General features: G+C 43.1%; 1 protein-coding gene across 2 annotated transcripts in view; it reads left to right on the forward strand.

Annotated features, from left to right (window-relative positions):
- Positions 1-13,912, forward strand: part of LOC110490019 (enhancer of polycomb homolog 1) — a 79,234-nt gene that overhangs the window by 24,708 nt on the left and 40,614 nt on the right. Inside the window, exon 1 of one of the 2 annotated variants that reach the window (XM_021563097.2) lies at positions 4,008-4,452. The exons of the other annotated variant lie outside the window; for it this stretch is intronic. Coding sequence (XP_021418772.2) covers positions 4,300-4,452 — 153 coding nt within the window. The 5' untranslated portion in view covers positions 4,008-4,299. Of the gene's footprint in view, positions 1-4,007; positions 4,453-13,912 lie in introns of those variants that run through there. 2 annotated transcript variants of the gene reach the window in all.

Consider the following 13,912-nt stretch of genomic DNA (forward strand, 5'->3'; position numbering starts at 1 on the left):
ACACCATAGTGCCCTCAAAGCTCATCACTAAGCAGAGAACCCTGGGACTAAACGCCTCCCTCTGCAACTGGATCCTGGACTTCCTGACAGGCCGCCCCCAGGTGGTAGGGGTGGGCAACACGTCTGCCACGCTGATTCTCAACACGGGGGCCCCTCAGGGGTGTGTGCTGAGGCCCCTCCTGTACTCCCTGTTCACTCATGATTGCATGGCCAGGCACGACTCCATCACCATCATTAAGTTTGCTGATGACACAACAGTGGTAGGCCTGATTACTGACAACGACGAGACGGCCTATAGGGAGGAAGTAAGAGAACTGGCATTGTGCCAGGACAACAACCTCTACCTCAATGTGAGCAAGACTAAGGAGCTCATCGTGGACTACAGGAAAAGGCGGGGCAGAACGAGCTCCCATTAACGGGGCTGTAGTGGAGAAGGTTGAGAGTTTCAAGTTCCTTGGTGTCCACATCACCAACAAACTATCATGGTCCAAACATACCAAGACAGTCGTGAAGAGGGCTCGACAAAACCTTTTTCCCCTCGGGAGACAGAAAAGATGGAAAGATTTGGCATGGTCACCAGATCCTCAAGAAGTTCTACAGCTGCACCATTGAGAGAATCCTGACCGGTTGCATCACCGCCTGGTATGGCAACAGCTCGACATCTGACCATAAGGCGCTACGGGGGTAGTGCGTATGGCCCAGTACATCACTGGGGCCAAGCTTCCTGCCACCCAGGACTGAGATCATGGGCAGTGTCAGAGGAATGCAGGTAAAATTGTCAGACTCCAGTCACCCAAGTTATAGACTGTTTCTCTGCTACCTCACAGCAAATCACCACCGGTGATAAAGGTAACAAAAAAACAATGCCACTTAATATAATGTTTACATACCCAACATTACTCATCTCATATGTATATACTGTACTCGATACCATCTAATGCATCTTGCCTATGCCGTTCTGTACCATCACTCATTCATATGGGGCGGCAGCGGCAGCCTAGTGGTTAGAGCGTTGTGTGGACTAGTAACCGAAAGGTTGCAAGTTCAAATCCATGAGCTGACAAGGTACAAATTGTCGTTCTGTCCCTGAACAAGGCAGGGGCTGTTCCTAGGCCATCATTGAAAATAAGAATTTGTTCTTAACTGACTTGCCTGGTTAAATAAAGGTAAAAAAATAAATATGCTATGCTATATATACTGCTCAAAAAAATAAAGGGAACACTAAAATTACACATCCTAGATCTGAATGAATTAAATATTCTTATTAAATACTTTTTTCTTTACATAGTTGAATATGCTGTCAACAAAATCACACAAAAATGATCAATGGAAATCAAATTTATCAACCCATAGAGGTCTGGATTTGGAGTGACACTCAAAATTTAAGTGGAAAACCACACTACAGGCTGATCCAACTTTGATGTAATGTCCTTAAAACAAGTCAAAATGAGGCTCAGTAGTGTGTGTGGCCTCCACATGCCTGTATGACCTCCCTACAATGCCTGGGCATGCTCCTGATGAGGTGGTGGATGGTCTCCTGAGGGATCTCCTCCCAGACCTGGACTAAAGCATTCCCCAACTCCTGGACAGTCTGTGGTGGATGGAGCGAGACATGATGTCCCAGATGTGCTCAATTGGATTCAGGTCTGGGGAACGGACGGGCCAGTCCATAGCATCAATGCCTTCCTCTTGCAGGAACTGCTGACACACTCCAGCCACATGAGGTCTAGCATTGTCTTGCATTAGGAGGAACCCAGGGCCAACCGCACCAGCATATGGTCTCACAAGGGGTCTTAGGATCTCATCTCGGTACCTAATGGCAGTCAGGCTACCTCTGGCGAGGACATGGAGGGCTGTGCGGCCCCCCAAAGAAATGCCACCCCACACCATGAGTGACCCACCGCCAAACCGGTCATGCTGGAGGATGTTGCAGGCAGCAGAACATTCTCCACGGCGTCTCCAGACTCTGTCACATGTGCTCAGTGTGAACCTGCTTTCATCTGTGAAGAGCACAGGGCGCCAGTGGCGAATTTGCCAATCTTGGTGTTCTCTGGCAAATGCCAAACGTCCTGCACGGTGTTGGGCTGTAAGCACAACCCCCACCTGTGGACGTCGGGCCCTCATACCACCCTCATGGAGTCTGTTTCTGACCGTTTGAGCAGACACATGCACATTTGTGGCCTGCTGGAGGTCATTTTGCAGGGCTCTGGCAGTGCTCCTCCTTGCACAAAGGCGGAGGTAGCGGTCCTGCTGCTGGGTTGTTGCCCTCCTACGGCCTCCTCCACGTCTCCTGATGTACTGGCCTGTCTCCTGGTAGCGCCTCCATGCTCTGGACACTACGCTGACAGACACAGCAAACCTTCTTGCCACAGCATGCATTGATGTGCCATCCTGGATGAGCTGCACTACCTGAGCCACTTGTGTGGGTTGTAGACTCCGTCTCATGCTACCACTAGAGTGAAAGCACCGCCAGCATTCAAAAGTGACCAAAACATCAGCCAGGAAGCATAGGAACTGAGAAGTGGTCTGTGGTTATCACCTGCAGAACCACTCCTTTATTGGGGGTGTCTTGCTAATTGCCTATAATTTCCACCTGTTGTCTATTCCATTTGCACAACAGCATGTGAAATTTATTGTCAATCAGTGTTGCTTCCTAAGTGGACAGTTTGATTTCACAGAAGTGTGATTGACTTGGAGTTACATTGTGTTGTTTAAGTGTTCACTTTATTTTTTTGAGCAGTGTATATTATGTACATATTCTTCATCCCTTTACACTTGTAAAGGTAGTTGTTGTGAAATTGTTAGGTTAGATTACTCTTTGGTTATTACTGCATTGTCAGAACTAGAAGCACAAACTAGCTACACTCACATTAACATCTGCTAAACATGTGTATGTGATTTGGAACGGTTGATTGTCAAGGGGAATGAATTCCATTATCTTGCCGTTAATGGATTTCGCCTTTTTGAGTTGTCTCGCTGAAATGTTCTTAATCTTTCAAATGACTGCTCGACTTGTTGACTGCTCGATCCACACAGCAGACATTGGTCTAGGTTAGGAATGCTGTGTGGCACGTGTAGCGCTAGATTTTTTTGTGGTTCATTACATCATGTACCTACGTTATATAGGTATGCATTGACATCTGCTTTGACATCGGTTTTGCAAATCGTTTGTTAAACGAGACATCGGGCCAATGTTGGCATTTTTAGCTAATATCGTACGATTCTGATGTGCTTGCCGATGCATCGGGCATCCCTGGTGGGAACTCTTCAAGACTGTTGGAAAAGCATTCAATGTGAAGCTGGTTGATAGGATGCTAAGAATTTGCAAAGCTGTCATAATGGGTGGCAACTTTGAAGAATCTCACATATAAAATATATTTTGATTTGTTTAACACGATTTTGCTTACTACATGAGTCCATATGTGTTATTTCATAGTTTTGATGTCTTCACTTTTATTCTACGATGTGGGAAATAGTAAAAAATAAAGAAAACCCCTTGAATGAGTAGGTGTGTCCAAACTTTTGACTGGTACGGTGTATTGCATTTTTTTTTCTTCTGATACACGTTTTGTGCAAAATATTAATTATCACTGCAGGGCTGTCTGTCTCTGTACTGTTGAATAAAAAGTACATTAGTACTGCAAGTGATTTCGTTCCCCGGTATCGCACAGTGGTTTTCAGCTGCCTATACTAATATGTGAATATCAGTCCGTTCTACGGAGAGAGCTCTCCTTTCACCAGGTTTCCACTAGTTACCACAACCACAAAGTAAAAATTGACTGTCGTAAAAGTTCATGAAAACATATCGTTTTTTGGTCTTAATTTAAGTGTAGGGGTGTGGTTTAGTTTTTTTGATATCACATTTGAGAAGAAATTGTAGAAATAGGCGGGGGTTGACTTTCTGGCTGTGGTAACTAGTGATATCCCCTTCCCCTAGTGTTCCCGCCCCTCGGGGTTCCGCGAGCACGCATGCGCGCGATACCGTAAGGGAATGGCTGTTGTGTGATCGGGGGTTGGGCCGCCAGGAGCGAAGGGACAGCTGCAAGAATTTGTAATGTCCGCCATGTTGGCTATGGCGTATTGAACCAGGGAGGGAGAGTGGAGCCTCGGAAAAAAAGAGACCGATAGTAGTAATCGACCAAAATCCGGGCCTTCCCGGCTCCCGTTCGTATCGCCCTGGTACCAAGCGAACGGTTGACTTCTGATGAACATCACAGATCCATCCATGAGAACTCAAACCAGTACTGCTGTGAACATTATTAGATCGGTAGATTTATGCTGCATCTCACATTATAAAAAATGAGTAAATTGTCGTTTCGGGCACGGGCGCTGGACGCTACCAAGCTTCTACCTGTTTTCCGCTGCGAGGACTTGCCTGACCTGCACGAATATGCCTCTATCAATCGGGCAGTGCCGCAAATGCCAACTGGGATGGAGAAAGAGGAGGAATCGGTATGTTTTATTATCTCTGTCAGATTCATATTTTAGATGTTTGCACTATGTTCACAATATCGGGGTCGCCCCTATCTTGCCTGCGCAAGTTTGCACAAAATGGCTGCCGTGTCGGTTTTCTGTTAAGTGTAAATTGCGACGAAATGTGCGTGTAACACCGACATTTTACCGTCAACATGATCCCAGCCGTGTATTGTTTCGAATGTAGGTTAGTAAGCCTTGTTGCATCCACTTATTTCACTTGGATTTACATTGGAAAACACAAAGGGGTCACGTGATTCTTTTCGCATCCGCCATTTTGTTTACGTTGTCTTTGCCAAAAACACAGTTGGGGATGGGCTTTGAAGTGGTGCCATTACCACGAACAAATACCAGGGGGAGACACTGAGTCGACATGTCTTTCCTATGCATGTTTTGAATGGGCTACACATTTGGACAGATCGGTAAAACAACCATCACACGCACGACGTTCTGCGACTGGCACTACCAGTCAATAACTGAACAGAAACGTGCGAACTCTACGGCGCTGATACCTCTTGCCAGACTGCACAGGCTTTTTTTCTAATACATATGTGTGCACAAAAGCTATGCTTAGCCAAGTGTCTCAAATTGACAGGGACATTGATTCTGTTGGAATGTATACCCATAGTAAAATTATTTCAAGCTTGAACTACAACTGACAGAATCTGCAATTTAGAAGCCAGTCCAGGTATTCATAAAGCACCTCAGAGTAGGAGGCTGTAGTAAACTAGTTATGGAAGTAAAGAGCACCTGCCTAAGGGTAATGAAGCACATGATCTCCTGAATATAATATGGCAGATCTGAGTGCTGATGTGGTGTGCATATTTTTTGCCTGTCGGGGTGAGGCAAAACAACCCCGTTCTGGGTTATAATCCAAAACAACCCCCGTGACCAATTTTGAGCATTTTGGTGTGATGATCGGCAATGTCTCAACTAGAGCATCGGAGGGATGGGGGAGCAGTAGTGCAGTCAATTTAACTACCAGAAGAATACCACCAGGCCCCATCTCCCTTCCTGTGCTCTCTGTTATGTAACCTCCTGGAGTGACAGAGGAGAGAGGTGTTTTACTACAGGGGCTCAAGTGATATGCAGCATGGCTTCTTTGCTGTCTGACCTTCATCTACCCCGGTGGGAACTGGATGGAAAACCTGGACTATTCTCTTTATAGTGCATTACTTGTGTCTTACTGTACATTGGGTTAGTGGTCCAGAAGTTGTGACATCTGGGACGCAGTCTTGGGGCTGGTTGACTGGGGCAGACTGAATGGATGAACTGCTAGCTAGCTTCCCCTGACCAGGTTGTTTTAAATCTGGAAAGCAAAACTCTGTGGCTGGCTGTCTATAGTGAAACCATATAGGAATCAACAGCATATATATTTTATACGTCTCACTGTTTTATGGAATGTTGGAAGTGTTGTTTCCCCATCATGCTTTGCTCTAGGACATGGGTAGGCAACCCTATTTTTGATTTAACCAACTTGGAAGACCAGGTGTGTTGAATTTTATGCAATAACTGAACTGATCAATTAGCCCAGTTGGGCAGGTGTTGTCCCTAGTTTAAACTAAATCATGCAGCACTCCAGGAACAGGGTTGCTTACCCCTCTAAGAAATTGAAGACTGTTTGGCTTGACCTATGTCTTTTTCCTCGACTGTCCTCTAGTTCCATTAAGTCCAAAATTATTATTTGTCTTGGTGGATTTCTCTTTGCACAATTAAGTTACTTGGTTACTGAATGGACTGTGCCAAACCTGTATGAGGTCTTGGATGGGTGAGCACTAGGCCAGGGGTTCTCAAAGTGAGGTCCATGAAGGTACTGCAGTGGGTCCCCAGCCTCCATTTTTGTTTTAATTGATTAAACATTTTGGCGAAAGGATCCTTGGAATATGATGAGGCTGTAAAACAATACAATGTGATATTAATCTACAACAGGGATGGGCTACTCCAGTCCTCGGGGGCCTGATTGGTGTAACCCTTTTGTCCCAGCTAACACACTAAACTAATCTTCTGTTTAGAATGCAGTTTGTTTAATCAGCTGTGTTTTTCTAGGGCTGGGGGGGGAAAGCTCCAGCCCTCGGACTAGTTTCCCATCCCTGATCTACAATTGATTTTGTTAACCCTGCACAACATGGGCCTGGGAGGCTCACAGGAATATATTTTTATTAGCAGTTCTCTACTTTTCAACTCAATATTTCTTGTTCCCCCAAAATGTTTTATTTTATTTAAAGTAACTGTCTAGTCAATCTCACCTTTAAAGTTAATATTCTAACTCGTACCCAAATAATGTTGACACATCCTATACCTGTATTTGTGGCCAAAGCATACATTGCAGGAAATTAACTTCAAAACTGCAACATTCTCTTCAATGCCAAGAGGTGGGCCTTTAAAATGTTATTTTCCAAGATCTGAGAATTAGTCCGTCCAGCAATTCACTGCTGAAGTCATGGTAAAACTCGGTATGCTATTCAAGTTGTTTTGAGGGCGTTCCGGATGAGTTTCCTGTGACAGAAAAGGGTTCCCGGCCCCAAAAAGTTTGAGAATGCATGCGCTAAGCTGTGTCCCATGTAGTGAACACAGCTTGCCTCTCCCAGTTTGAGTTTTGTAATCCTTCAAGAGGAACATGAGTCAGACTGAGCCAGTGTTTCATAATCTTCCACGCTGACAATACACCTAGCCTAATAGCTAACATCCCTGCTGAAACCATACAGTACACCTAGCTAATGTCCCTGCTGAAATGTTGACATATGCTGCATGATTTGAGTGCAGTGCTGTTGCATCTGCTACTTTACTAGAATTTACTATACACACTAGGCTACTTCTTCAATTTGTCAATCAAAACAGAATCTGCACTAAGGTCGTAATTATAAAACCTACTTGAATACTGAACTCGGTCTTGAACAGGCCTGTGACGACCGTTTTTAATTTAATTGAATATACGAGAAAATTGGCCTACTTCTACCTTTGATTACACAACTCTTACCTTTAGCAGATGCCATTGTCTGACTGAACAGACTGGCTAAAAAGTCATTGTTTATATCCCAAATGGCACCCTATTCCCTATATGCCTCGCCCAGTTTGGGGCGGCAGGTGGTTAGAGCGTTGGACTTATAACGAAAGGTTGCAAGATCGAATCCCCGAGCTGACAAGGTAAAAAAGCTGCCATTCTGCCCCTGAACAAGGCAGTTAACCCACTGTTCCTAGGCCGTCATTGAAAATAAGTATTTGTTCTTAACTGGCTTGCCAAGTAAAATAATATCAGGGCTGCCCAACCCTCTTCCTGGAGATCTACAGTTCTGTGGGTTTTCAGTCAACCCTAATTAACACACCTGATTCTACTAATTAGCTGCTCAACAAGACCTAAATTAGCTGAATCAGCGATGCTAAATTAGGGTTGGACTGAACCGGAGATCTCCAGGAAGAGGGTTGGTATAATTTTCTGGAATTTTCCAGGCTGTTTAAAGGCAGTCAACTTAGTGTATGTAAACTTCTGACCCACTGGAATTGTGATACAGTGAATTATATGTGAAATAATCTGTCTGGAAACAATTGTTGGAGAAATTACTTGTCATGCACAAAGTAGATGTCCTAACCGACTTGCCAATACTATAGTTTGTTAACAAGAAATTTGTGGAGTGGTTGAAAAACTAGTTTTAATGACTCCAACGGAAGTGTATGTAAACCGCCGACTTCAACTGTATATAGTACACTTATTTTGACTAGGGCCCAGGCAATCAGCTTGTCTAATGAACACCTGCTGGAGGCCACACTTTTTTTTTTATTGGGGTCTACATCCTGTTCCTCGGGAACATTGAGGGAAATGCATGTCTCTGTGAAAATAGGCTGCAAAACTTTCCCACCTGTGTTTCTGTTTTAGCCCAGGTGTCCTAGCTGTGTGTATCAGGTAGTCTAATGGTATCAGATGTTTCTGCTCTTGACATTGTCATGTCAAAACATGGAGTTGGCATGATGGCACAAATATGAGCATTAAGACAAGTAAGCTGATGCTTATAGCGAGGTTTCTGTATCATGGATTTTCATGACAGGGTACTTTTCTATTTATCACCCACCCTACATGTTGCACCGGCCTTAGCTAATGCTGCTAGGCCATAAGAAGGTAGGCTACCTGAGCTAAGGATAAGCTAGCTAAATGATCTAATGTATGATCCTTCTCCCTGCGGTGACTATTTTGTTCATTAGTTGTTTCATTCACAGACATCCTTTATCACTACCATGTGCGTACACATTAATAGAGGAAGGTCCCCAACTTCACTAAGCTCAGTCAAGCAGCTGTGAGTAATTTTGCTATCGTCAGGTCAGCTGTGATTCAGGTTAGTGGGTCGCTGCCTGGCGTTCTCCAGAGGAGCGTGCAAAGGAGTCTGGCTTAGGCCTGCTTCCAATTGGTTCCTTATGCAAGTTTTCACCCTGCCCGGAGTTCAGCGGTGTGTGTGCTGCCTTAGGCCTCATGGGGGTGATTTGGGGCCATGCTGAGACATTCATAAACGGCTCATTGAGAGTTTAATTCTTTATTTACTTTATATGCTATCATATCTGATATGAACATCCTGTCAGTGACATGGTCACATTACTAAAGCAACAGTCTATCCTTCCAATATGGTTGTCTGGAGTGTATTATTTTATAAATTAGTGAGTGCCGCAACGGTTGCCAGGATTCAGCTATAAGCCCACTGTGCCACCATCGGGACAAATTGGAAACATTGCGCAAAGATGAGCTACTTCTGTACTGTTTACCACACTTACCAAATATCAGAACAACACATTGAACAAATTATCCAATAAATATTATGCTTATGAGGTATTTTGGACTATTTTCAAAGATGGACCGATTTGGCACCAAATTTGTTATGTCATCTCTGTACCCATGTCTTAAATGCAACTTTTTACAGGACTCTAGCGCAAACAGTATGGCTGATATGAGCCAATGAGTTTGCATGACTGTTTTTTCATGTCTAACAGTGCCACCATGCGGCATAACTGAACCATACTTTACAGGTTAGCTAGACTCATATCCCTGAACGTGTGTGCCAAATTTCATCACATGGAATCAACAGATTAAGCTATATTAACATGGGTGCGTTATAGCGCCACCGCGTGGTCGATCTGACCGTGCTTGAATATGTTGAGTCTCCAGTGTTTGGAACGGGTACCAAGTTTTGTTACAATACGAATATCCGTGACTGATTTGTGCCAGATCACGCGAATGCGTGTTCGTCAATAGCGGCCATGTTTTATGTACTATGTGCCTTAAAGCTGCAATATGTAACTTTATGGATGACCAATTTCACAATTTTATTTTAGATCTGTCATTCTCATTGAAAGCAAGTCTAAGCGGTAGATCTGTTCTGTGTTCTAATTTTATGCTTCCCGTTAAGTTTGGCTTTTACTTTCTGTTTTCTACACTAGCTTCAAACTGCTGAAAATACAATATTTTTGATGATGAAAAACATATTTCGTAGTGGTTTACCGTTGAAGTTGGAATTTTACGTACACTTAGGTTGGAGTCATTAAAACTCGTTTTACAACCACTCCACAAATGTCTTGTTAACAAATTATAGTTTTGGCAAGTCGGTTAGGACATCTGCTTTGTGCATGACACAAGTAATTTTTCCAACAACCTTACAGTTAACTAGTCCAATGCAATAACGACCTGCCCCTCTCTCGTTGCACTCCGTAAGGAGACTGCCTGTTAGCCAAGGTAAGTTGCTAGCTAGCATTAAAAAAACAATCATAATCATAATCACTAGTTAACTACACATGGTTTATGATATTATCTAGCGTGTCCTGCGCTGCATATAATCTGACTGAGCATACAAGTATCTAAGTATCTGACTGAGCGGTGCTAGGCAGAAGCAGGTGCGTAAACATGAATTCAAACGGCACTGTCGTGCGTTTTGCCAGCAGCTCTTCGTTGTGCGTCAAGCATTGCGCTGTTTATGACTTCAAACCTATCAACTCCCGAGATGAGGCTGGTGTAAACGCTGTGAAATGGCTAGCTAGTTAGCGCGCGCTAATAGCGTTGCGAACGCCACTCGCTCTGAGCCTTGAGGTGGTTGTTTCCCTTGCTCTGCATGGGTAACGCTGCCTCGATGGTGGCTGTTGTTGTTGTGTTGCTGGTTCGAGCCCAGGGAGGAGCGAGGAGAGGAACGGAAGCTAAACTGTTACACTGACAATACTAAAGTGCCTATAAGAACATCCAATAGTCAAAGGTTAATGAAATACAAATGGTATAGAGGGAAATAGTCCTATAACCACAACCTAAAACTTCTTACCCGGGAAAATTGAAGACTCGTGTTAAAAGGAACCACCAGCTTTCATATGTTCTGAGCAAGGAACTGAAACGTTCGCTTTCTTACATAGCACAAATTGCACTTTTACTGTCTTCTCCAACACTTTGTTTTTGCATTATTTAAACCAAATTGTACATTTTTCATTATTTACTTGACGCTAAATTGATTTTATTTATGTATTATATTAAGTTAAAATAAGTGTTCATTCAGTATTGTTGTAATTGTCATTATTACAAATAAGAAAATATAAAAAAATTGGTCGATTTTAATCGGTATCTGCCTTTTTGGTCCTCCAATAATTGGTATCGGCGGTGAAAAATCATAATCGGTCAACCTCTAGCTTGCAAGCCAAAGACCGCCATACCAACTGTGAAGCACGGGGGTGGCAGCGTAATGTTGTGGGGCTGCTTTGTTGCAGGAGGGACTGGTGCACTTCACAAAATAGATGGCATCGTGAGGAAGGAAAATTCTTAAAATAAAGTTGTGATCCTAACTTACCTAAGACGGAGAATTTTTACTTGGATTAAATGTCAGGAGTAGTGAAACTGAGGTTAAATGTATTTGGATTTCAACTGTAGATGTTGTTTTGTCACAAACTGAAATTAGGCAAACAATACAAATTTTGGCAACCAGGAAATGTAGCTTACTAATTGCTAGGTGTGGCCTTTACCACGTTTGCGCCATTATCGTTATGCACACTTGCTACTCCTCATTCAGGCCCCAGGCGGCTAAAGCGTCTCAACCCCAGAGCAATGTTTTCTCCTGTGCGATCTCCGGGGAAGTAGTCTATAATGTTTGCAAGTACCGCCCTCTCAGTTGAAACTCATTAATAAAGTGTTCTGTCAAACTAATGTATCTTACTGTAGGGCTCAGTTGATCTTGTAAACTAAAGGTCTGTTGTAGGCGTGTAATCAACGTGTGAGCTCTGTTTCAACTTCTCCTTAAATTTTGTTATGTAGTGTTGGGATGGCGGCTTGGGAGAAACGTACTAGGTGGAGTCTTGTATCTCCTGTCAAGCTTGTTTATCTTCTTGAAGCTGTCTTTGCTTACTGTGTAAATAGGAGCCATGTCTTTGGCTATGTGGTAGGTTACGGCCTTTGTCTTTATTTTTTTCCCCAATTGGTAGTTAGTGTTGTTTCATCTCCAACTCCCGTACGGACTGGGGAGAGGCGAAGGTTGAGAGCCGTAACGCAACCCAGCCAAGCCGCACTGCTTCTTGACACAATGTCCGCTTAACCCGGAAGCCAGCCGCACCAATGTGTCGTATCAGCGTGCATTGCGCCCGGCCCGCCACAAGAGTCGCTAGAGTGCAATGGGATAAGAACATCCCTGCCGGCCAAACCCTTCCCACCAGCAATCCATCCCTGTTTAACATAGGTGGCTGGCTGTAGCTGAGGGGCTTTGCTGCTGTCGAGAGCTTTTTTCACCTTGCAATTGTCGTAAAGTAGGGGATGGTTCTATAAATTATTTGAAAACGTTAGTCGCCACAACACTGAAGGAAGCACATTTTGCGCAACACTTGCATTTGGTTGATATTGGTTTGTCTGTAGCATAAATACTGCCATACCACTGAAGACGCCTTTCTTTGGCACCAAATCAATCTCGTTAGCACTCGCAGCTCTCATATTTCCGAGGTTTACTGAGGTAAAGCCCTTTCTCTCATCACCAGCGTCTAACTGTACACGGGGACGTTTGTGATTGGCCAGCATGTACATGCCATGCCACGTGAGAGCCTGCTTGTGATTAGTCAGCATCCTCTATGCATGTAGAGAGTGAATGAATAGAGTCTAGCGCATCTCATTGGCGGTATCTTAAGTCTATTTTTTTGTTGTATTAATGGATTGTAAAAAAAAAAAAATAATAATAATTACATTTCCTGCCATTTCTTGCTATTTATGGATATATTGCACATGTCAATATCAAATATTTGTTCTGAATTTGATTAATCGTGCCTTGTGTTGAAGGGAATGTGAGCTGGGTGTTGCATCATGATTTGCTTCAACTGCTAACAGAAGACCTAAGACTGGCCTGTTTAATGTTTGTAGACTAGCTTCAGATACTAGCTTATCTCTGTTAATATTGTAGTTGTAATAGGATGTTCAGTCTTGCTCTGATGCACTGTTTGCATTGTTTGTTATAAAAAATAAACAACATTAACTGTTTTCGGCAGCAAGCTGCCTTAACCTGTCTGGGAACGGGGTTTCGCTAGCCAACAGCCAATGAAATTGCAGGGCGCCAAATACAAATCAACAGAAATCTCATAAATCAAATTTCTCAAACAAACAAGCATTTTACACCATTTTAAAGATACAATTCTCGTTAATCCAGCCAGTGTCTGATTTCAAAAATGCTTTACAGTGAAAGCTCCACAAACAATTGTTAGGTCACAGGAAAAACCCTGCCATTTTTCCAGCCAAAGAGAGGAGTCACAAAAAGCACAAATAGAGCGAAAGTTAATCACTAATCTTTGATCTTCATCAGATGACACTCATAGGACTTCATGTTACACAATACATGTAGTTTTGTTCGCTAAAGGGCATATTTATATCCAAAAAATCTCATTTTACATTGGCGCGTTATGTTCAGTAGTTCCAAAACATGCAGTGATTTTGCAGAGAGCCACATCAATTTGCAGAAATACTCATTATAAATGTTGATGAAAATACAAGTGTTTTGCATGGAACTTTAGATAAACTTCTCCTTAATGCAACCGCTGTGTCAGATTTAAAAAAACTTTACGGAAAAACATAATCTGAGTACGGCGCTCAGAGCCCAAAACAGCCAAAAGAAATATCCGCCGTATTGCGCTGTCAACATTAGTCAGAAATAGCATTATAAATATTCACTTACCTTTGATCTTCATCAGAATGCACTCTCAGGAATCCCAGTTCGACGACAAATGTTTGATTTGTTCCATCAAGTCCATCATTTATGTTCAAATAGCTTCTTTTGTTAGGGCGTTTGGTAAACAAATCCAAACGTGCGTTCGGGTCCAGCCGAACATCGGACGAAAAGTTCAAAAAGTTATATTACAGGTGGTAGAAACTTGTCAAACTAAGTATAGAATCAATCTTTAATATGTTTTTATCATAAATGTTCAATAATGTTCCGACCGGAGAATTCCTATGTCTGTAGAA

The sequence above is a fragment of the Oncorhynchus mykiss genome, chromosome 15 (assembly GCF_013265735.2).
Source record: "Oncorhynchus mykiss isolate Arlee chromosome 15, USDA_OmykA_1.1, whole genome shotgun sequence".
Classification (NCBI taxonomy): Eukaryota; Metazoa; Chordata; class Actinopteri; order Salmoniformes; family Salmonidae; genus Oncorhynchus; species Oncorhynchus mykiss.